Below are 25,750 nucleotides of genomic sequence, written 5' to 3'. Positions count from 1 at the left end.
ACCGGATATAAATTTGAGAGCTTTGTTTGAGCTACTGAATTTGAAATATTTGCATCTCAATATTTTCTATACTCCTGGATTAATATGATACATATCTTAGATATATCGAGTATACGAATCTTTGAGTTGTAGGGGGATTCTCTATTAAGGTGCCTGCCCCTGCCTTGCCGTTCCCTTGCCTTGCCTAACCCTGCCTTGCTGATTCCTCTTCCTGTTTCCTTGCCTGCCTTTGCCTACCCTTCCCATGCCTTTTCTGGTGCCTGGCTTCTATGCCCTTGCCTGTGCCTCTATGCCTTGCCTACCCCTGCCTTGCTGATTCCTCTTCCTGTTTCCTTGCCTGCCTTTGCCGTGCCCTTTCCTTGCCGTGCTTTGCCTTGGCAACCTCTCCGCAACACTTTCTATATTGATTTACAGACGCAAAGTAAAAACTCGATTTGTTCGTTAATACACCAATTCGACATCACACTGGACGATGTATAGAGATAAGATCGGATACAAATATTTCAAAAAAATTTAAGAACTAAACAATGTTTATTTTGATGTAAGAACAACATGAATTTTGGTTTTTGTTGAGTGCGCAGTTTATGTTATTAGGTAACTACAAAGTTTGAATTGTGGAGAGTTGGTGTTAGATGAATTGAAGAGAGGTTGCCAGGTTTTAAGTTAGCTTAGTAACTGAAATGCAAGTTAACATCTAGAGTATTGGCATGCAGCTAGCTAGCGAAATTATCTTTTTTTAAGTGGTCAAAGCACTTAAAGAAATCGAACATGGATTTATATATTGATTACCTGACTAACTTACAGTTATAATCTGGTACTTTACTTGACTCAAAATATTTCTTTTCTGGGTGGCTTTGCAGAAATGTTTAACCACATTATCGATAATAAAAAAGTCGGGAAAAGTGACCAAATTTTTTAGCTCAGTATTTTTTAACGACCGCAATTTAGCCAATGTTAGCTATTTTTTCTCTGCTGATATTTTTTGTGAGTTTTGGCTTTTAATACAAAAATCACAGTTTACATTGTTATTTTGAGTCTAAACTATTATATGAAGCTAGTTATTAGCCCGTGATAAATTCGACTTGTTCTGTATATTTCATTCGTCTTATTATTGTCGTCCTACGTGACTATTTTGTGCATCTTTAGCAACCTCGCTCCCAGGGCATTTTGCTTTGTTGATGAAGTTGCAGTAATAATGGCTAAGGCTAGAAGACCCTGGCGACGAGGTTGCATCCTTAGTATAAAGTAGCGATTTGGCTCTACCAATTTGATCAAAATACGACTATAAAAATGGAGACGTTTTGTACATCAAATATTTCGTTCTATGAATTAATCCAAAAATTTGTCAGAAAAAGTAAAAAATTCTGTGCAAGTAACGGCTAAATATTTTTATTGACATTTTTAACAGATTTTACTGATAAGGTATAAACCGGTTTTCTTTTTTAAAGTCCATTTTGCAAATGAGTAAAAAAATCGCAATTCATCTCGCATTTTTAAGACTACCTTTCCGCAAAAGTAATCCTGTAACATTTTTTCGCAGATAACGTTCTTTTGATTCCCTTTATTCTTAACATTAATAGTGTTTCAGATCTTTGTAATCACATTTCTTTCCTAAAAACAATATAGGGTTTGGTGGCAATTAAATTAAAAAATTTATAAGAAAAATAAGTTTTCTTCATTTTAACAAGTTCCATAAAAATTATTCTGTTTTGTTGAAGCCATCGTTGGTGTATGTGTTCATACCAAACTCTGTTTCTGTTTTTTTCGAGTTGACTGCTCTTCTCCTGTGTTGCTTTATCTTCATGGCAACAACCACGATCATACCAATGCAAGCAATGCCAATAACACCTGCGATGGCCCCGCCTTTTGCTCCACTGAAAAACGATTTGTTTTCTTCTTTTTTCGTTTCTAAAAACGATTCTTCATTTGTAGGTCATTATTTTACTGGTGTTGAGTTAATTAAGAGTTTTAGAGTAACTTTAGAATTGTGGAAGACAAACAGAACAATAAAATTTTTAGAATTTACCTCTTAAAAGGAACTTTAAATTGAAACATTTCTTGGAAAATCAAAAGGCCAAAAATTTATATACACCAGGTATTTTATGTATAAAAAATTGAAACTACTCAACCATATTAGCATAGTCTATAAGGTTTTTCTTCTATAGACTATGATATTAGCTAGCTGGCTAAACATCTCATCCAATGAAATTAACAGCTAGCTAACTAACAATATGGTTGAATACGATTTTTCTGATTCATCATAAATATAAATATTTTATTTTTAAAATTTAGCCACTGCTACAAGCTGTATATAAATGCTAAATGTATAACACGTGCTCTACCAGCTACCTAGCTAGCTAGCTGCGATTTTAACTCTACTGTGTCCAAAAACTGGCCGGGTCAATTCAACAGTACCCAAAATATGATGTTTTAATGTGCCTGAGAATGTTTGTTGGGACTTGCAAAAAACAGAGCTCGTGTGGTACATCCCTTCTTTAAAATCTAAAAGGCGCCAAAGATGGGTCTAACATGGTCTTTTGCCCAATCTTGTGGCGCCCTGCCCAGTCTTAAGACTGGCCGGCCAGTCTTTAGACTGGGCAATTTTATGTCCAAAGATTGGGCAGCGTCCTAAGATCGGGCAGAACATTGCCAAAGGTTTTGGCAAGTTAATTGTAAAGCTTTTCGAGTTAATCGGTAGTAAGTTATTACGTCTTCTTACCGAATTAATTATAACTTACCTTTATTACCACCTTCTAATTTCACATATCCACTTGACACAACGTAATATTTCGATATGCCAGTCTTTTCATTCTCATCTGCTTCCCTTCGCTTTCGTTTTTGCGCACAACCAAATTGACATCTGCCATCAGGTGAAGTTGCTTTGCACACAACAGCACCACAGTGGATGTAGATGCCTGATGTTTGCTTCAAAAATTGGAAAGCTTGGATACTGTATTGGAATATCTTCTTGCTCTGTTTGTGCATTTGAAAAGTGTCGTCTTTTGGACATCTGTGGATGAAACAGAATGTAGGTTAAACATCCAGTACCAAGGTCAATACCTGATGCGTACTGACGATTGACTATTTTCCCTGACAACAGTTAGTGTCAAAAAGTTCAAAGCAAGTACAGCGATTACTCAAAATAACACTCAAAAAAAGAAGCAAAATTGATTTCGGAAAGGCATTTTAAGAGCCACATTTCAACAACAACAGCTACAATGCAACAGCTTTAATGAAAGTACATAGAGAAATGCATACATGCATTATATATCCATATAAAACCTAAATATCTTTTTGAGGTAGACTATTTGAGGTAGTTATTGGTACCAGATTTTTTATCGTATCTTCATCTAACATAAGAATAAAACAACACTTAAGAGGTTGCTAAATATTTCGATTCTATTGTTTTAACACTGCAATAAATAGTTAAAAACGTGCGAAAATTTCGTAGGTGCGGATTGCTGTTACCTATTCTCAACAAAATTGTATCGCAACGTATCCAATGCATTAGGTGTGCTGGTGGCATAGCAATTTTGAAGAGTGAGTGCCAAATCGGAATGAGACGCGTCCAGTTCCATACCCAGGTATATTCGATCAGATAGCTCTATCGAGACAGGATAATCTTCCGGTTTATATTTTGACAAATATGACCTCGTTTTCAATAACGATATGCTGATTTGGAACGTTCCCATTCCGCCTAAAAAAGAAAAGATAACAGCTTTTGACAGTGATTAAATTTCACCCGGAACGTATTTACTAGTGAAGAATCAACAGTGTTACCTTGAACGGGATTCAATCTACAGTCGCACGCACGCACGGCAATATAGTAACAACACATTCACATAATTTATTTAGGTTGTATGACATTGACTTACTTTCTGTAGTTGTAATGGATGCATTTACTGGTTTGAATGCTCCTGTTGTTGACACATTAATCATTTTCTCGTGTTTACACTCCAACTTTATGTTTACAATCCTCTTCCGTGTTATGACACCACTTCCAGCAACCGTATCGTTCCCAACCACCAACTTGGCTGTGTTTTTATAGATAATATAGTTATTACGTTCTTCTACAGTCGTGCCGCACTGATCAAAACCTGTTTTGATAATCGTATGCGAGGAATTAAAAACTCCGTTGCAGCGATTATCTTTCAAAGTGATCACTTGCTTTTGATTTGCTGGATATCTCATTCTGTTCACGTGTAGTATCATTTCGTTGTCAGCACATGTGACATAGCTGTGCCACTCTTCTAAAAACACATCAAACTTTATAGTTACATATTTCATGATATCCAACTTTAGATTAAGCATATTTATTAACTGCTAGAAGGATATGTATGCCTCTTTTAGAATTAATTAAAAAAAAACATTGATTAAGTAATTAAACAAGTCAAGTGTTTCGCTATCACCGCGGGTTGTCATTTTATTGACACCCACACAAAAATGGCGCCTGTCGAATTTCCGATCATTTGTGCGTGTATCGTTTTATTTTGGGGAAAGGATAAACGCTCGCTTGCCATGAATCCTATTTATATATATTTGTTATAGAACTAACTAATGATCAGTGGAACTATATAAAATACATAAACAAATATAAAATTTATATATCTCATTATTCTTCGATTATTGAAATGACTTTATCTATTAGCAGTTCTTGTTAACTTCCTTCCCGTGTCGAAGCACCATTTTTTGACGCGGATTATTTACTCCTAAACTACAGCAAGATTTATTTTTATATTTTAAAGTTAGTCCAATGTCACAACAGAAACAACGCTTTGTAATACCACAGTTTGGAATGTCTCGTCGTAATGATCTTTTCTTCAATGAATTCAGAGCATAAGTAAAAAATAAAAGTCCGGTCTGCAATTTCTGCAATAATGACATCGATGAATGAACCTGCATGACATTTCATTTCCTTTTCTAAAGACTTAAATTGCATATTATTAGGTCTTAACAAAGAAAAACATGTTCAATTCAACCAATTAAAAAAAGTCAAAAAATATATACTTACAAGTGCCAAAACAAGGCAAAGACTTCCCTTTGATTAAATCCTTTTTGTTTATGATTCAACACACACTAAGATGTACTTCTTGAAGAATTTTACGTTTTTATCAACTGAGTCATAATTAATTCCCGTAAGGTAACGCACAAATGTACTAAAAATGATAACGTTTTGACTAACAAGTGAGTACTTTTATATATGGACATACCAAGATTTTTCAGTAAGCATGACTGTCCTGAGTTACGTATCTTGCGTTTCTTCATACCAACCAAACAGTGACATGATGGCACATTGTTAGGTTTGTATGCAGGTGAAGATAAAACTCCAAAGTGTACCCCGTTTATTTTGGGGACGCTTGACACTTTGGCAATGCATGCAAATTTACAGGAGTTGAAATTGGCGTAGCATGTTCCAAGGTTTATTTTTGATGAGCTGTCCTGAAGACCGGCACCAATTTGGCATTCGTATCCTGAAAAATATATATTTTTCTAATTTTAATGCTATTATTGACGTTGCATATTTCGTCGCTGTTGTGGTTGCCGTTGTTGTTGTTGTCGCTGTTGTTGGTGTCGCTTCTGTAGTTGTTGTCGCTATTGCAGTTGTCGCTGTTGTGGTTATCGATGTTGTGTTTGTTGTTGTTGTTATTGTCGCTATTGTTGACGCCGTTGTGGTTGTCGCCGTTGTGGTTGTCGCTGTTGTGGTTGTCGCCATTGTGGTTGTCGGCGATGTGGTTGTCCTTGTTGTTATTTTCGCTATTGTTGTCGCCATTGTGGTTGTCGCTGCTGTGGTTGTGGTTTTTGTTGCTGTCACTGTTGGGGTTTTTGCTACTGTAGTTGTTGACGTTGTCGCTTTTTTGTTGTTGTTGTTGTTTGTACTATTACAGCTGTTGTTGTTGTTGTTGTTGTTTATTTATTTTGTGTTGACTTACTTGGTTTCGCCACAAATTTTTTGCTGTCTTTGGTTGGATTGCAGTAAGCTGTATTGTCACCTGGTTTTGCTTCACCAAGACGGTAACAAACATTGTCAATTAAACAAGAGTCTGTCTAAACGAGATAATACTCAGCTCGAAAGGATAATTTCTCTCCAACAAGAAAAGAAAAGTATTGAAATGGATGTTACAAATTGTTACATATTTCAGATACAACAACAGGGAATACCAAATATGTAATGTTCGTCTTTTTCCTATCCTTTTTTTTAACACTTGTTGATTATTTTACTTAAAAAAACAACTTGCAAGTTCTTACAGCATTTTAAACCATCCAAAGAAAACATTAGGTGTATAAATTATATTAAAAAAAATTAAATTTAGAAATGAATCAAGAAACTGTTTCTTACCTTTTTCTCGCATTGTTCTGTCGTGTCATTACAAGTCATGCATTTGGAATCATAGTAAACAAATGTAGAAGTGTTAGTACTGTAATTAATACCGTCATTTGACACTCCAATCTCGTAGCCTCCGATGTTAACCAATGTTGGCTCGGTATTACTGTATGTGCTGGCAAAAGAAGGAACAGTGCAGGCCACTTCACTGAAACTCACAGATGTTCCATTTGTTAGGATAGGATTGCCAACCTTTCTGTATGGAGGTTGTCCTGTTACCTGAATGATGAGGAGACGAGGGAGTATTTGCGTACGTTGAGAATAGAAATTTATGCAGGCGAAACAACTTGATGAATATTAGACTAATCATATGTTTTTTCGTTGTTATTTAACAATGAAAATTGTTTTCTCATCAACAAAGATTTATCTGGGTTTCTTTTGGCTTGATGTGCTTGCTTTGTAAAGAATAGGTTTGTGACATCATGCAAATAAATTGTTTCTATACTGTTTTTATATTGAATTTAAAATTATCATATGATGTCCAATTAGCAGATTCAAATTTGACACATTCTTACCTGGATTTTGTAAAATCGACATTTCAAATTAGAAGAATCGCTAAAACCATCTCCAAATACACCTGCACTGAGACAATTATCTTCTCTGTTATCACAGGCAATAAACTTTTCCTCAACGGATGGCGGTTTTCCTGAACAAAGAATGGTTAATACACGTTAAAATATAACTTTAAGGAACGCAAAGTTGTTCTTCAGTACTTCCAGTTACTTACTGGTGAAATATTAAAAAAATTAATAAAAATGTAACAATTTTTTGACAATTTTGCGAAAATTAGTTTTCGAACATTATTGGGAAACAGGCTATTTGCAAAATTTGCGAATATTAATTTCCGCGAAATTTCCGCGAAATTTTAATGTTATTCTCAAAAACGTTTTCGCGGAAATTAATTCCCTCACAGTAATTAACATTTTGAGGGCGTAAAATAGGGATCGGAAATTTAGGAATCTCAAAATTTTTTAATTAGCCAACGCCTAAAAAAATCTCCAATTAAAATTTCATAGAATCATGATAAAATAATAGAGAAGAGTCGAACTACGCTATTCTACCTTGTACCAGAGAGCAATCGACCGATTCAAAACCTTGGTTACATATACATGTACTGTTTATACATTGTCCTTGATTATTGCAATCATTGGGACATAGATTGTTGCCTATTGCTACTGGTGGTGTCAAAGTTCCATTTGTTCCATTTGTTCCTGTTGGATTGTTCCAATACTTGATGTCTTTTAATGCTTTTTCCTCACATGATGTTGTCATGGAATTTAGCGATGATTTAATAAAATCTAGAGAATCTGTTAACTAAAAATAAACAGATATCAGGTCAGGAGATTCATATATTTTCCATTCGTTTTCTGTTCTATTGTAATCGGGGTTTTGCATGTTGTGTATATTTCGCGGTGAAAATACTAGGTCATGTTTCAAAGTTTTTTTAGCAACAAAAATCACGCTTATTTTATCTGTGTAACTGGTCAGGAGTTGCAGGAAGTATTCAGTTATAGTTATAACGCTATATAATTCAAAAACGATATGGATAAATTAAAAAATTTCTAAATCATTGGAAGCTGGTGGAACTGCTTCTAACATTTGCCGTATTACTTGTGCAATATATAATAAGATACCTTCTTATGTAACATAAATACAACAGAAAAGTTGTATAACAACCTGAATATCAGCAACACATTCTGTTTTAAAAGTATCATCAAAATCATCTCCTAATGTTTTCTTGCATGCTTTGCCAGACGATGATTTACTTATAGCGTCTGCACATAACTTCTTCGCCTCTGCTTCGGTTCTTCCGCTTTTTGTTGGCCATTTTGGTACCACAACTGGATCAGCAGGGGGGTTGTAACTGTAGATTTCTTTGTCATCCACATCAGGGATTACAATCGGTGGTGCTGCCTTTTCTTTATTTGAGCTCTTTTCACAATTGGCAAATGCTTTAGAGATAAAATGTAACAAATTCGCATGATGTTACTATATCATGTTACAGGCTGGGTAAAAGGGAAAGAGGTAAAGGGCTGTCCCGCCAAGGGTACTAAGAGATATATCAACCATGCGTTCGAAGATTAGAATTTTAAATTTCCTTCTGTTGAATATTAAAGTTATAAAGCCACAATAAGTTACTACTTTTTTGGATTTTGCGGAGTTCAGCCGAATTCTGGCTGCGAAATTTTTTTCCTGCTAAGCTTCTGCATTGCAGGTATTCGCGAAATTAATCCTCCTCGAAAATTTTGGAATGTTAGCTTCGAACCAGCCCTTGTTGACAATAGTTGGCACTATTTTTCTTTCCTTTATCCGCAATAACTTGTCTTTTTAAGGAAACAATAAAAAAAAAAACAGTGATGTGAAGCTGGACATATTTAACAAAATATGCCGCCATTGTCAAATCAAAGGTGTGAAAACCTAGGCCATGTCTTTAGAAAACGGTTGACTTAGGCTACACCACACCAACAATACTAGCCATCAACCGCAGGTAAAGGTTCAGGGAGCTGATTATTTGTTGACTTAAAAAGGGTCTTTTCAAAGACGCGTCGCACTTCAAGGATCAATCTAAGTTTTCATTCAAAATATTTTTTATAGAAGCGAGTATATAATCCGATTAAAGACCAACCTACCATTTGAGACAATGGTTTGCGGTTTAGCACCACCAAATGTTGGTCTCACCGCATATCCTTCGGTTGTACATTTCTCCACCTCTCCTCCGTAGTTACATGTGCAATATTTTTCTTCTGCTTTTGCTGATGCAGGTTTTCTGCATGATTTCTTACCGCTTTTTTTAAAGAACAAACTTTCTTCTGATGTCAATCTAAAAATAATTTTTTTTTGTTTTACTTAGCATTTTAATTATATTTTAACTCTAAAATTTTATTGTGGCAGAACTCCACAAGCGACGCCAGAACCTCAAAATATTGTTTACGCTGTATTAGTTCAAAAATATAAACTTTTTTAAACGATTGACAACTGCTTAGACAGTTGACAAAATTGTTGATATGTCGTATGGATTTTGAATACAAAATAGATAATAATTTTCTTCATAGAAGAAACCACCATACTTCCAGCTCGTAAGAAAAGCTGAATTTGGATATCTTTTAGCTTGATAAACCTTTCCATCTTTGCCAGATAGTTCATTTGATACATCACTATCTGGTATACCACATAGACCTTGAGTTGCGTTGTAATATGTCGCCGGTATCTTGATATATACGTTGACATATGAGCCAAGGTGAACCTTTACTGATGCACCCGATGGGAAGTTTATCTGCAAAAGAAAACAAATAAAAACTAGCCATTAGCTTGTAGAAAGTTCGCACATATTTCTCGCATCGCCTATTCACATGAAGTCACGCAATTTACTTGGACGGGGGTTATTGCTATAATTATAGGTGCGATTATAATGAGGCTTGTTGATTACAAAACCCCCAGTTGGTTAATTGGCCCACAGTCGACAGCGACTTTATAATATAGATGAGGCACAAAAGGGCAGTCCCTAAATATCGCGTGCTAACAAAGAAATTTGTGACTGTTTGCACTAGCAAAAAATCCCGTTAAAAATGCTGAAAACCGTCCAACCAACTATAAGTATCTTTGTCGTGCCCACAATAAATTTATCCATAATTAAAATGTCTGTGACGAGACGCAACATGCGACACAATGGTTCAGAGGGTTCAAAACTATAAATTATTCGACAATGTTTTCTTCAGATGCAAAGAGCTTGTTTCTAGTGGTTAGACGATATTGAAGTAACCTGGGTTTTTTTTTGTTTCTTTCGGCTCCTTAGGTTACCAAAATTTCAAATAATTTACACATTAATTCAACCAGAATAACAAATAGTGCTTTTAAATCTTCATGATTACCTCATACTGTGAATTGCTTATTTTGTTGAGTTTAGTTCCGCTATGCTGATTTTGTGACATTGGAAATCGAAATTTAGGTCCACCTTTGCAAACGTCAATGGATACAACATCGTCATTTTCTTGAGCAGCGATCGCACAATTACATGCAATACTTTTCCTGCACATGAATGTTCTGGCATGAACCTGGAACAGAAAACATGTTGGGTTAAAATCCATTTTTTACTACTTCTAGCTGCATGCACGTTATTAGCTAACAAAATTACATAACTTAAGTCTCCTTCTCATATTTAGGAAAAAACAAAAGAATTAAATACCTTACTTTTGGCGGAAAGAAAATTAAAGTTTTTCATTAACATATAATTTTTACCAATAGAGCCGGAAAAATGAATTTTGGCGGAAAATGGCTGATTTCGAAAAGACTTAATTTGAACAGGGATTTAATTTAGCGGATTCTTGTCGTTTAAACCGCCAATTCAAAATTGGAGTTTTTTTACTCGCCAAAATTTCTTCCCTAAATGTAAAAATTAACTAAATTTTGAAATATCTTTAATTCTAAAATTTGTGAACACATTTTAACTTTTTTGAAGAATTAATAATCGCTGGAAAGCACTTCAAAGTCTTTATTAACCCAACAAAATTATAAGCCTGAAATAGCGAAAATATCCTTTAGTTTTGCAGAGTTTAAATTCGCAAAATCAACCTAAATTCGCTAAGATTATTTTCGCGAACATTTCCTCCCATAAGATAACGCTAAAAATTGGTACATTATGTATGAAGTTAAGTTTTCAAAAATAAGATAAATCAACAACAGAGATAATGCGTGACGATCATCACAATCACAGTGAATCCTAAACGTGTTTACCTTAAAGTTGTTCTTGACGCTTTGTACCATCACAAAATCTCCAGGATAGTGGAGATCAAAATATCTCCGATCATTATCAAAAGTGTAAATATGAGGATCACCTGTTGAAGAACATTGTAGTGTTGGTCGATCGTCTACTGTTAACTAAAACATAAAAAAATGCATTATGAACAGCACCTCCCTGCCTGCCCTGCATACATTAGAAGCCCTTAGTTAAAGAACAGAAAATATCAAGCATAAAATAGTTTAAATTTCAAAGATTTAGCTTAAAACTGAAATGTAGCTATAGAGTTGTGGCAGATCTGAAGGGTCTATCCAACACCTGGTGTCTATTAGCTAATTTGACAAAACATTTCATTCTCGATAGCATATTCTGCTCTATTTGGAATGCACTGTTACACTTTTAAACAGGTATTAACCTAAACCTACTTGTATGGCTTTGGTGTCTTCATAACATAACCAATTTGACACACCCCGTGTACCATGTAGAATTCTCCTCAACGTCACGCTTTTTCTTCCATCGACAATAAAATCCTCTTTTGGATAAATCGTAATTGTCTGACGTGATGGATGTTTAGGCCCAAATTTTACGCTGCATCTACTGAGCATGACTTCTAAATTCTGTTGAGCAATTGCCACCTCCACTTCACATAGGTCTGTGTTATTCACACAAATAATTGGTATGGTGGGAGATAAAGTTACCTGAACTGGATCCTGCCCTTCAACTAATGTGATGACTTCGGGATCACTCTGAAACATACGGATGTGTTTACCTTAGAATTTGACTTAGTATCTATATAATTTAGTATGTATGTTTATAAAAAACGCAATTTTACACTACCTTAACACCAATAAAAAACTTTTCACTTTCGTGTAGATTGCTCTTGATGTTCGTGCTATTGCTAAACCACGAACGTACCTTACAATGTAACTGCAATGCAAAAATAATAATAATAATTTAACGTAGTGTTTTGAGTATAAAAATAATAAAATAGAACTGACAAATAAGAAAAATGGCAGAAAGTATTTGTAGCTAATATGGAAACAGAGTATCTTGTCATTATGTGAACACATATGACAAGCTTAGAGATTGTCATTTTTTTTATCCATTGCAAGTTATTAAACTTTCTTGCCATATTATCAACTTAAAAACATGGCGATAACTATTACTTTTGTTCGTTAAAGCTCTCATCCTACCCTGGTTGGTTACATTGAATCATTTAACAAGTCCTATTCCAAACTTTGTCAGCTGTAACTAGTTTCACCTTAATAAAAAGAATGTTTATTTTTACCTCAGTACCCAAACAAAATTGTGAGTGATACACAAGGTTAGAAGTATTGTTGTTTGTTATGATGTCTTTTTTTATTGGATTATCAGAATCGCCATTAAACCATTCCACTTCATAAACTGCTCTAGGATTACCATTGCTAGCTTGGAAACCACATCGAAACTGCATTTTACCATTGACTACATTGACATTGACAGCAGGAGAATTTAAAAGTCTTGGAAAGTTGTCTACAATGAGAAAGATGGGAGCTATAAATAATTAATGTCAAATTTTTAAAAAGGTTTTGCATAGGTTGATTCAGAACGTGTTTACATTGTAAATATATATTTATCATAAGACAGCCCCGATTAAAAAAAAGCATTCGAGCACAGCTTTTGGGTTTCCAATTCTGGCTCAAAGTCACACCATTTAATTCTACGTTATGTGACCACTAAAATGATGTGTTTTTCCCTTTTTTCTGACCTAGGTGTTTCCAAAATTAAAAACTGTTTCCTTCTTGACAAATGTTATCGCATGTAAAGTAGACATATCGACATTTATCAACATAGCATGGAGACATTCTCATATCTACTGATCCTCCGTGACTATAATCCATGACCTTAAGCTTTGCGAGAGACTTTCCATTTATTCTTTGTATTCCAGAATTACTAAGCTCCGCAAGTAGATTTAGCCATGGCTACCAGTACCACATTGTAAAAATGTAGTTAAAGCAACGTCGTTGCCGTAGAGGATAAAGTCTCATATTTGTAGTTAAGAAAGGTTCCATTGTAACAAACGCTGTCGGGATTTGTTTAAAAAATGTACGGAGGAGAGCGCAGCATGCTGAAACAAGTGTGTGGTCACACTAACCGGAATCTTTAAAAAAATATCCTATTGTTTTAAACTCGTTTCCTGACTTTGGCGTATTTAAGTGTAGTGTTCCAGTCCTTTCAAAGACATGACCACGAACCAGCTTATGTGGCATGCAGATACATTGGATCAATACTATACCTGTCTCCAGCGGGTAGTGTAACATATCTGAACTCACCGGGGATGATAATTCAATAGGACAAATAACTCCAAAAATGTTAAATTTTTTGTTACTTTCTTATTTCATTACTTTGGTATCTTAAACTCTTACAACCTTGGTTGCACGTTCTAAAACTTGTTAACTTTCTTTATACTAATACATATTTGTTGTCTTGACTTTACTTTTCACGGCTACTTAACTCGACGCAATATATTTATAGAAAAAGTTTTAAAAGAATTGAAAGTCTAAAAAAAAGCAATTACTGTAGATATCAATTGTGGATTATATTTCATGGAAACGGTCAAAACATTAATCAAAAAATTGAGTCTAATAAGATGAGTAACCATGGTTATAGCCAATCAAAATCGAAGATTAGTCGTGTTATGTTGGAACTTTTAGGTTGACATCGTTGTTTGTTTGTTTTGAAAACAGCGTTTAATGTTAGATCTACAACTAAGTCGTTACATCTAGTGTTAGTCAAAAATTAAAAATGGTAAGATTTTATTTTTGGTTTACACCCTAACTGTTTTTTTATAAAAATATACTCTGTATAAGAATGAAATTACACAAAAAGTTAAGAATATTCTAATATGTTGATCTTGAAAATTTACTGGCATGTTTAATTAATAACGTTTAGCTTCTTTTCTTTTGTCAACTCTTATATCTTATCACTGATGTAAAATATCTTTTTCAGGTTTTACTTGAAATAATTTTTCCCACGTCAGTTAAATGAAGCTGCTTTTAAACAACTTAGGGATGATTTTTGCACCAGTTTTCATTCCCAGATCTTTCCATTTCAACTGTGCTTAGATATATCATCAATTTAACGAAAAAAACTCTTTTAAAAAATCTTTTTTCTTTTAAAAAATGAGTACATGTTTTTAAACATAAATTTCATTTTATTAGTACTAATTACAGGATAACTAGAAATAAAAAATTAGTTTTTATTTGTAATTTTTTTTCATGAAACAGATATTCAACACAGCGTTTGCCAACTTCAACTTGCAATACCAGCTAAGAACCTTCATCAGCGAACTATTTCTGACCCATACAATCAAAGAACTCTATATTCGGGTTTTTCAGTTCAGCGGATGTACTATTTTGTTTTTTTTGAAAAGATGTCGTTTACATTTATATATCTTTTCATAGCGTGAATGTATTTCTGTTCATGTCGGTCAAGCTGGTGTCCAAATTGGAAATGCATGCTGGGAATTATACTGCTTAGAGCATGGTATTCAGCCTGATGGACAGATGCCATCTGATACTACCCTTGGTGGTGGAGATGATTCGTTTAATACGTTCTTTAGTGAAACGGACAGTGGCAAACATGTGCCCAGGGCTGTCTTTGTAGACCTGGAACCAAGTGTAATTGGTAAGAGACGTTAGCAAACGTGTTTTTTGAATTATGTATTAATTGGACAAATCATGAATGGCATTGGCGAGAAGTTTTTGAAAAGAATAAAAACTTTATATCCACACATGGTTTTATCGAGACCACTTTTCAATAATTACAAAAGTTTCTTTCTTGTTTGTTTATCTGTTATCTTTCAGGTCATCTCTATCATTTTATTTTATTTAAAAGAAGCTTATAAGCGCTACTACATAGCTGAAAGGTCATCATCTCTTTTATTTTGAACATTACGCCGCATTCTTTTTTTTCCGATAAAATTAATCTTAATTTTCCACGATGTTTCGATAATCCCTTATTTTGTCACGTTATTCCGATTTAACAAGAACAAAGAAGTATGGGGACGAGGTTGAAAAAAGATTTGTGTTTTTTATTTTTTTATTAATTTACTTCTAAGACATAACCTTTGTATTCACTTCACCATCAAATATTTCTTTAGATGAAGTCCGTATGGGTACATATCGATCATTGTTTCATCCTGAACAACTGATCTCTGGTAAAGAAGATGCAGCAAATAACTACGCACGTGGTCATTACACAATTGGAAAGGAGGCTATCGACCCTGTTTTGGATCGCATTCGCAAGCTCAGCGAAGCATGTACAGGTCTCCAGGGGTTTTTGATTTTCCATTCATTTGGTGGAGGTACTGGATCTGGGTTTTCTTCTCTACTGATGGAAAGGCTCTCTGTTGACTATGGAAAGAAATCAAAGCTTGAGTTTGCAATTTATCCTGCTCCACAAGTAAGTACCGCCGTTGTGGAACCATACAATTCTATCTTAACCACTCACACCACCTTGGAGCATTCAGATTGTGCATTTATGGTAGATAACGAAGCCATCTACGACATTTGCCGCAGAAAACTTGATATCGAGCGACCCACTTACTCCAATTTAAACCGACTTATCAGTCAAATTGTTTCAAGTATCACCGCATCACTTCGTTTTGATGGCTCACTGAATGTAGATTTAACGGAATTCCAAACCAACTTGGTACCATATCCCCGAATTCATTTCCCCATGGCAACATATGCTCCAATCATTTCAGCTGAGAAAGCCCACCACGAGCAGATCACGGTATCAGAGATCGCCAATGCTTGTTTTGAACCACAAAACCAGCTTGTGAAGTGCGATCCTCGACACGGCAAATATATGTCGTGCTGTCTGTTATTCCGTGGCGACGTGGTTCCTAAAGAAGTCAATGTTGCCATCGCCAATATCAAAACAAAACGCACCATTCAATTTGTAGACTGGTGTCCAACTGGCTTTAAAATTGGAATCAACTACCAGCCACCAACTGTTGTTCCTGGAGGAGATTTGGCGAAAGTGTCACGAGCTGTGTGTATGTTGAGCAACACCACTGCTATTGCAGAAGCTTGGGCTCGTTTGGATCATAAATTTGATCTGATGTATGCAAAACGTGCTTTTGTCCACTGGTATGTTGGTGAAGGTATGGAAGAAGGAGAATTTAGTGAAGCTAGAGAAGATATGGCTGCACTTGAGAAGGACTATGAAGAGGTGGGCACAGATAGTGTGGATGAAGATAAGGATGATGATGGTGACGAATATTAAAACTGTAATAAAAATTTACTTTAATTTAATGTGTAAAAAATTCATTTCAAATGAATGTAATGTGCTAAGATAAGACTGTTTCTCTTTGTCAAAATTCTCCCATAATGCAGTTTTCAGGATAATTGACTAAAATTTATATTGACTTTCGCGTTGTTATTTAGCTTAAGTTACTCCGTCTCGTTTTCATGGAATCAGTAGAAACTTTTTAGATTACATATCACTACCATAGCTGTTAAAAGTTATCGGATCAGAAAGAGAATAAAGACAATCAAAGAATAGTTTAATATGACCCATTGTTGGGCGTGTCTGCAGGTGCAGGAGAGGTCAGTTTTATGGGGTAAAGAATATCTGCTATAACGGGGTTTCCTTATAAAGCATGGGACTGAAAGGTAAATTATATTTGGTAGTGAATTTTACCTGAAAAAGTGGAATACTGGTTGGTTGAGAGAGCCACTACCCCCGGGTTACGACATAATTTGCAGTTTGTGCGTTGCAAAGTCACATAGACGGAGGGACTAGTGCTAAAAGGGCCAACGACACAACCAATGATGAACCTACGATTGACGGATAAGGGCTCGAGTACGGGTACAGGGTTAGTGATACATGCAAGACCCTGCCCTCTCGCCTACACAGAATACGGTATAAGACGCGGGCCTATCAAGTTCTATCAAGCGGAAGCTAAGAAAACACTAGGGGCGGGCGTAAGGTAAAACACGTATTGATCAAGATTGCAGTATGGGCCAATACCGCCTAGGACCTGGTCTTGTGATCAAAATTAATCCAACGCAATTCTATGTAGATTGTGAGACAAACAGGAAATAGAACACATAACAAAATGGAGCAACAAAACAGAACTTATTCCTAGCGCCACAGCAAGACAGTATGAGAACTTATGTTGGTTTCACGCAAATTAATTTTCTTCCGTTAAACGCGTGAGTCCTAACTCTAACTCCTTGTTTCGATCTTTTTAGGGAACTTCTTGTTGCTTAAACGACACACCGTTATAACATTTATTGACTTCGCATATTTATGAGATATTACGTACGAAAAATTTAGTTTCTACCCAGAACGTACTAATTTTCAACAATATTTTTTTCTTATATTTCTTTTTTTCTTTTTAATTCACGTTCATTTTCATACGTTCATTTTCTTTGCGCAAAATGCATAACAAACGCCCTTCATTAACTCACCAACTACTGGTGTTAAGATTCTGTAACTTCGCCAAGATTTTTTGACCAGTAACGCATATTTAAACGCCACACTCTAATCTAACGAGTTTATGTAAAAGTATCAAATTCAGATATATACAAAATGTGTATACAAATGCTTTGATTTTAATTACTTTTCCAATGTTTCCAATGTGTTTGGAAAACATTTTGTGGGTTAACTTAAGACTTACAGTCGTGGCAGTACATGGCTAAGATCAGTTTTCATCAAACACAAAAATGTATAATACGATGTCATACAAGCAACACTTACCGCTGACAACAAAACTCCATCCAAAATTCGACGTGACAACGTCTGCTTCTTTTCCACATTCGTGTTTACCTTTCACGAAGCCAGCATCAGCTACAATTGTGTATCTTCTTGCTTCTTCAAATTTGAGTCCTGGTGTATAGATCTCAATTATTCTATTTTGTAGAATTTTAATGTTGTTGCTGTCGATTGTGAAATTATAGGTTACTTTGCCATCATCGCGTAATATTTTGATCAAAGCATTGGATGTTGTTTTGATAATCTGAAAGGTAAAACTATTGTTGCATGTTTTCTTGGATTAGAAATAATTAATCAATTTTTTTTGTCGGTTTCAGATCTTTTCTTGGTTTTTATTAATTTGCTTATTGCATGCCTTAACCAACAACATTTTTTCTTTTTAACATTTGGTTCTACTTCGCAACGTAAAAATCTTTATCATTTTTATAAGATTAGCTATTTACACCATTTGCGCCACTCACTTTCTGTATGTCATATCTCCAGCCATATTTACTGGTTGGTTTGGCTTAGCCAATTAGTTTTTGACTGTACAAATAAAAGATGTAGTTTTGCCCGGGTTCAGCCCTCGACCAGCCCTCGTCAACGTTCGAATACATAAGAGTAGTTTTACGCTGATTATAGATAATAAAGTTTCAATCTACTTACATCTTGATCATACCGAAATGTAAATATTTTAATTGTTGATCGCACGATTTCATTTGGTTTCGGTTGAAGGGATAACTTGTCAATCTTTGGCGTAGAAGCTAAACAAACGTAATGATTTATAACTGTTCTGTTAATATTTAAGTGGGCTACGGAATGCCGTTGGTAATACTCTGAAATTCACAGTTTTTAGAGCATTTCTAGTATATTACTTTTGGTCAAATATAGCAGATCTTTTTTCTGCTTGTTTTAGAAAAGGTAAAATGTAACAGAAATTGGTACATTTTCACTCGTTTATTCATTAATAACTACTTAGACAGTTGTTAGTCTAAAATCATTGGAGATCTCATTTACCTTGCAATCTGATATTTTATAACTATATTAAGTGATCTTACCTCCAACATACAACGTTATGCATCGCCGTTCTGAATTACGTCTAAAAAATAAACAGGCATAAAAAATGAATTTGGTTAACAATAATGTCTAACTGAACTAGCATTAAGCCGTAGGGAAATTCACGGGAATTCACTCATTGCTACACACAGGCACCATCTTTGCCTCGATAGGTATCCCCCGTCCTGGACAAAATCAGATTACTTTTCACTTACTTTGATTGCGCAACAGCTGTGAAGCAAAAGATATTTGCTCCTTTCTGATTTTGCCTTGCTGTCCAAGTGACGTTAATATAATACCACGTTACCCCCTTAGCAAGTGTCGGTAGCCCTGTTGTATTGATCACTTTCTGCACATCTGATTTGATCATTCCAGAAGGGGAACTTGTGGTAAATTCAGTACTAAATAAATAATATACACAGCCTCTATTTTCAGCACTGTTTTATTTTGTTGCCTTACTTACAATTGATAGCAGCAATAGTATCAATAAATAAATTCAAATATGCATCCAGGTTTTTGGGTTATCATACTCTTAGGATGAACGCTAAACTGGTAAATTCAAATGGCTGGTAAGTGCTTAAACCACTAGCTTATGCATTTGGTGCTTTTAAAAATAGAAAAGCTATTGATTTAAAGTTCTATTGGTGACAATAAAGTTAGGTTATGTACGAAGGATATGTGACATGTCAATTTGCTGACTTTTTTTCTTCGTTCAACAAAGTACTTCAGGCAATGAATATATTATTTTTATTGGTATAAACGTTTAATTTGAGCATGAAGATACCTCCAAGATTCGTGTGAAACTTACATGTGGTCATTAGGAGAGCCAGATGTAGCGATAATGCGAGTAATGTATGTCCCATTTACTGGTATATTTTCACACGACGCATCAAGCGGTGATGTTGATGAAAAATATGGCTTGTCGGAGCATTTTCCAGTGCTTTGATAAACATTTATTAAAAATTGCAAAGCAACACTACTTAAAGGTATAGTTGATGTTTTTGATGCATAATCTTCGATTTGGATTGAAATGGGAAATAATCCTTTCTGCTGGTTAGCGTTGTACGTTAAGGTACATTTATCCTAAATATAAATAAGAAATATGGAAAAATAAAGTAAGTTAATTTTGTTTATGAGAACAATAAAAACACACAGCAAGTAGGCTTAAAACAGATAATGGCAGACTTGTTTTTTGATCAGAACGCAAAGCGTTCTTAAGTGGTGGCTTTTTTAACATACATTTTATTAAAACTTTAACAAGCTGGCTAAAGACTTTAGTGTCCAGAAATAAACCTGTGATTATTTCCATGAGTAATCATATTAAGTTAGCGCAACTCTATCCTATTTTAGCATTTACACCAAGAGTTTAAAAATCAACACAAAACTATTTTTCACTTGTTGATACCTCGTCAATTGTTGCTCCAGGTAGGCCATCACATATAGCTCCACATTCTTGTCCACCTTTGGCAAATCGACACTTTACCATGTCATTGTCTGGATCAGATACTGAGAAAAAACAACAACACAAACATCAAAGATTTATCAAATTATTTTGTTTTATCTCCTATCCTATCAAAACCTTATTTTTTTCTTGTTGCTATGAGTGAAACATACCACATTTATTATAAAAAACAGAAAATTTGCCGTAAACTATTGATTCCTTGTCGAAAGGTTATTTTCCATGTTTATTATATACAAATGCGCTACATGTGATTCAGTGAAAAATTCTGCCTTGGAAGATATTTCTACATGTTTGTTGTGATTTCAGGAAGAAATAGAAACTCAATTAAATTAAGCATTAATAATGTTCTTAATTTCAGTTCTTTTAAAATTGTCTTTAGCTATAAGCAACGTGTAGATGGAATATTTTTATTCTTTTCATATAACGAATCAAATTGTAAAACAGGTGTGATAATTTCTGGATAAGAATAAATTAAAACAAGAAGCTAAAATAAGAAAATCATTTTCCATAAAAATACTATCTTCAGTGCATTTAAAATAACGATAAGATCGTTTTAAAAATGTTCGTTTTTATAAGTTAAAATGTAATTAGCTATTAGCAATTTGTACAAAAAATATATACAGATGTGTTAAAAGCGTAATTTAGGTCACCACTCCGTTAAAGTTGTTGGAATATTTACAACAAGCACTATTAACGTTACCTGGAATATGTATAACATGAACGCAACCAAACTGAACATCAACAATAGGTTGAGTACTGCTTATTGGCGAAGAATTAATTCGACCATTATCTGGTCTGCGATTCAAATCAACTTTTGTCCATATTCTCCAATCACCGCCACCACCTTTGTATAACCCGTCTATCCAACAGCAGCCTGTAAAGCTGAAAATCAAATGTATTCAAATACCCTTTTATAATTTATTCCAAAAAAATTTTTCCACTTTTTGTTCATTCTTATTTTCAGTTTTGAAAAATGAGGGACAAGGTGTGAGATGTATATTGCAGAATAAATTCATTTTGCAGCTAGACACACGATTTATTTTTAATTTGGACTTTTTTGTAAGAATTCTTTTTAAGAATCTACGATCTTCATCTATAATCATCAATGCATTTCGAAAGTTTTAAATTTTTTAAAAAGAACGCTGAGGCCCAATCATCAGCAGGCACCTTTTTGTGTGTGTGAAATTCGAATAATCTGGAATGTTCATTCACACAGCAATCTTCTTTAAAGAAATTGTCGCTTTTTATTTGATGTTAACCTTTTCTTCATTTGTTTAAACATTTATAAATGTGATAAAATTCTTTTAAAGAAACAATTTAACCGGAGCCACTCTCGTCCCTAGGCTTTTGCCTTTTTGATAAAAGAGAAGACGTCGCCTTTCATATCAAGAAGCCAAAAAACCCTGGGAACAAGGGTGAACCGATGCTACTATTTAAGAATCATAAGAATTATTCAAAGGCCTAAAATATCAACTATAGCCTTGCTTGTGCATGCCCAATACGAAATATATTTTATACGCACCCAATACGAAATATATTTTATACGTACCCAATACGAAATACTTTTTTATACGCACCCAATACGAAATACTTTTTTATACGTACCCAATACGAAAGACTTTATCCGTCACATTCTTCATGATGTAATTTGATCTTTCACCTGTTATCCAGTCATCTGGCGCACTAAAGTCCACGCATTGGTACTCTGCTTTCATATGGTCTTGCTTTGTAGCTGATTTATATACCAAGTTGCCCTCTCCAGGTAGCATTCTTCTGCTTGCGATGCTTGTTTTGTTGCATTGGGCGTTAGTTCCGTGACTTCGACGCCATGATATTCGATATGTTACCAAAATCTAGACATCATATTTTTTGATTTAAATGGTGATAATGTTATCTTTTGTAGCAAACCTTGTACTCGGTTTTTGGTGCTTTTTTATGCGGTAGAAGTGTTGAGAGGAAAAGTTAAAATGCCATTTTTTCAGATTTTATTATATTTTTCAATTTCCAATACTATTCGCAAATTCTCTCTTTTTTTGCTATCAAATTTGTTTGACATTCTTATTTCTAAATTTATGCAAAACCCATTTGCAAATTGAAAAATATTCTGAAAAACACCCAGAATTAAATAACATGTGGTTTAATAAAATCTGTTTTTCTTGTTGATGTATGTTTTAAACCATGATCACTTTGACCTTGTTGATCCTTGTACACAACACAGATAAAGTTATTTATTTGTGGGAGGGATGGTAATGAATTAGAAAATTGGTTGTTTTTTAAGTCAAAATTTAATTCGTCACTCTAACCTCGTTATAATATGTCCTTGAGAGTAATGAGAATTATATCGAAAAAAACGGATTGGGAAGAACAAAAGAATTGACAAATATACTGATGGACAGAATAATTTACCTCATTTTGTTGAGTGCTTGGTTTCCAAGAAATAATCGCTCCTCGAAAATGTGATGATTGAACCAGAGGTGAAAAAATTGTCAGTATGAAAAGAAACGGAGTTGTATGCATCATTTTCGGTATTTTTCAGCTGCGGTTTGTTTCTAAAACATATCCATTCTAGTTATGCTCACGACATTAAATAATTTTAAAAAAAATTAATATTTAAAACTAGTTGTAAGATCGTATAAAAATCCGCCGGAAATCTTCTGTTACGGGGGTCTGGAATGAAGATGGACGCAGCTACGAACTCACGAAATGCGGGCCTCGTGCAGACGCTTACATCATCCTTTTAATTGGAAGCCAACTGCGAGAACTTAGATAGTCGCTATTATCGCATGCTGGCGACCTCGTGTAATTTCCATTTGTTAAAAACTCCACCAGCTAGTACGAAAGAACTAAACTATTTTGCAGAAGATTGCAAATAAAGTAGCGCACAATCTTTTTTAACAAATAGAGGAAGACTAATAGTAAAGAAACTGTCGCTAGCCCACGAAAAATTTTACTGGAATTTGTCATGCGTCCCGGATATCGCTGCGTCGTGCATTTCTAAGACAAAGTAGCGATTGACTACCATTTCACACAGAATACGATGTTGCTAATATAGTATTAAAAAATAAGGATCTGAAGTCTGAAGGAGATAGGTCTGCAATTGGGGACTTATATATTTGGAAAAATATATTTACCTCATGTCTTTTTGATGCTGTCTCATTGGCTAGAATTGGTCTTAATTTGGTATGAAATCAGTTGTTGCGAGGGAAATGCGGTACCAGTGGAGGTCAATACAAGAATTTTGAAAACTCTCCAAAAATTTGAATCTGTTCATGTACCACAATTAGTTCACGGAAAAAAATTGTTTCAAAATTAAACAAAAAGTTAAAAAAAATACGAAAATACATTTGCTTGAGTGAGAGTTGCAGTGGATTTCGTGACAGAATACCTAAACGAATGCTTACTTAATTTTCGACACAAACACTCAAATGAAAATATTCTCTAATTTTCAAAATAAAATTACTTACTGTCTGTTAAACTTTCTTCACTTGAGTTAAATAAGAAATGGACGACAAGAGAACAGACGAACAGAAATATTGCTTCTTTCGTCTCCTCGTAACATTGTTTACTTTAATCTGATTGGCTAATATTGATGGCGTATTTACTATTGGTGAACAGATAGGTGGAACTCCTCGATGTAGTTTTCATCGAAAACAGGAAGCAATTTAATACGTGACGTAGTTCTGTTGCACATTTTAAAAAAATCTATTCTTTTGAGTGACAGGCGGGAACGATTACCTTGAAACAAGATGTTCACACCAGAAGATGGGGATACTGGATAAAAAGTTTTAAAATAATTGGAATATTTGTTTAGTTTGTCAGCATTTTTTGTGATTTTATAAAACCATGTTATGTCTAAGAAAGAGTCACCGAAATCAATTGCACTTAGATTATTTCATTTGAGTAACACCTTAGAATTTTAGAATATATTACTTTCTTCGATTGAATAACCTTTCTTCCCTCTCCCCAAACCTCATGACCACGCCCTCCTAAAGCTTACAAAGTGAACACGACAGTTTCGAAACAAACAATGCAATATATCAGCTTAAGCTGGATAAACAAATTGTTGTAAGGTGTATACCTCTTCTCGTGTTTTATATAGTTACAAAAGGTGTTTCAACAATAAAGTTTGTTTGCGCAGCCGCACTTGCGTAACAATTAATTGGTGCAAATGCTAAATGGCTAAAGGTAATCATTCAAAATATTACAAAGCTTTTCCGCAATATAGTACTGGTTACCTTGGAAGAAATGCGTTGCTCCGATTTGAATCTCTAGATTCGAACATCTCCTTACCTTAACCTATTCGGTCCGGGATTTCCATGGCTATGAAACTTACTGAGTTTCAATAATTATTTATTAGACACCTGCATGCTAATTTTTTAAGTCCCATGCCTTTCAGAGGATTAGATATTGGCCATTACTCGAAACTACCCCTAAAAATCTATATGCAATCCTTATAATGGGGAAAATTTAATAACTCCTGTTAGAATTATCCTTAGAACTTGAAACTTGCATCACTACTTTGTTTTATTAAGAAGAATCAATTTGCATAATTTGGACAGGTGATTAATCCCATTTCCCGATTTTGTCGGATTTTCGGGCAATTTTTGGCAATTTTTATGCGAAAAATATACGGAAAATATGTTAAATAACTTTTATTTAGCTTTCAGAAACTTCAAACAGAATGCAAAAAATCGCTCTGGAACAAAAGTAATTAAATTTTAAGCAGATAGTGGCATTTTTAACAAATTTCAAGCTTCTGATGACGTCACAGAAAATGTGCTGACACAAGCAAAAATTTATTGCTACCATTTTGTTCCTTTTATGACGTACTATAAGTGTGCCAAGTTCGATTCAATATGAACAACCCTATGAAAAGTTATTGAGGGGGGGGGGGGGGGGGGTATAATTTGTCGATTGGCTGATATGACAGTTTTGTGGTTGATTAATTATGGCGAATCAAAAATATTGCATAATTTAGCAAGTGATAAAAAAATGACAATAAAGGGTTCTTTAAAACCGAACCAAATCATTTTCATAAACAAAAAGCTGCAAAATGCATTTCGAGAAATTCACGGTTGCAGTTTTCCTGCATACTAAGACATCAATTCTTAAATTTCATCTGAGGACACGTTCCAAATCTCCTCTGGGTACTCGCCTTCAGGTTTATCATTTCTTGAACATGTTCAAGTAAGATTGTCTCTAAACCAACCTCGTTTTCATGTTGGTATGTTTATTCCACCTGTGTATTTTGCGGAATGGAAATGGATATTGAAGTAGGCTTATTCCGAAATATTTGACTCAAGCTTCAACATAAGAAATGACACTCGTTTCAGAAGGCATACAAAATATCTCGAATTTGGAGGTAAGACAA

General features: G+C 34.6%; 3 protein-coding genes across 3 annotated transcripts; 1 reads left to right on the top strand and 2 right to left on the bottom strand.

Moving 5' to 3' along the window:
- Positions 1 to 1,605: 1,605 nt before the first annotated feature.
- Positions 1,606 to 10,010, bottom strand: LOC130642385 (uncharacterized). Its single transcript, XM_057449471.1, has 13 exons — positions 9,968 to 10,010; positions 9,451 to 9,679; positions 9,013 to 9,203; positions 8,060 to 8,334; positions 7,444 to 7,696; positions 6,898 to 7,028; positions 6,338 to 6,601; positions 5,931 to 6,045; positions 5,211 to 5,471; positions 3,876 to 4,250; positions 3,469 to 3,697; positions 2,739 to 3,010; positions 1,606 to 1,908 (listed from the first exon to the last, which is right to left on the bottom strand). Exons 1-13 carry the CDS (start codon positions 10,008 to 10,010, stop codon positions 1,700 to 1,702), a joined length of 2,847 nt encoding a protein of 948 aa, XP_057305454.1. The 3' UTR covers positions 1,606 to 1,699.
- LOC130642060 (uncharacterized) lies at positions 9,651 to 20,634 on the bottom strand. The gene is made up of 11 exons (XM_057449130.1): positions 20,323 to 20,634; positions 19,726 to 20,000; positions 19,133 to 19,318; positions 18,920 to 18,960; positions 18,528 to 18,625; positions 17,868 to 18,126; positions 12,406 to 12,629; positions 11,955 to 12,044; positions 11,543 to 11,863; positions 11,114 to 11,257; positions 9,651 to 10,434 (listed from the first exon to the last, which is right to left on the bottom strand). The coding sequence occupies exons 1-11, from the start codon at positions 20,401 to 20,403 to the stop codon at positions 10,234 to 10,236; spliced, it is 1,920 nt and encodes a 639-aa protein (XP_057305113.1). The 5' UTR covers positions 20,404 to 20,634; the 3' UTR covers positions 9,651 to 10,233.
- On the top strand, positions 13,745 to 16,463 carry LOC130642061 (tubulin alpha-1C chain-like). Its single transcript, XM_057449131.1, has 3 exons — positions 13,745 to 13,904; positions 14,561 to 14,783; positions 15,259 to 16,463. The coding sequence occupies exons 1-3, from the start codon at positions 13,902 to 13,904 to the stop codon at positions 16,386 to 16,388; spliced, it is 1,356 nt and encodes a 451-aa protein (XP_057305114.1). The 5' UTR covers positions 13,745 to 13,901; the 3' UTR covers positions 16,389 to 16,463.
- Positions 20,635 to 25,750: the final 5,116 nt, after the last annotated feature.

This window comes from Hydractinia symbiolongicarpus, chromosome 4 (assembly GCF_029227915.1).
Source record: "Hydractinia symbiolongicarpus strain clone_291-10 chromosome 4, HSymV2.1, whole genome shotgun sequence".
In the NCBI taxonomy this organism is placed as follows: domain Eukaryota; kingdom Metazoa; phylum Cnidaria; class Hydrozoa; order Anthoathecata; family Hydractiniidae; genus Hydractinia; species Hydractinia symbiolongicarpus.
The sequence above is the reverse complement of the archived record's forward strand: the minus strand, read 5'-3'. Positions and strand labels throughout refer to the sequence as shown.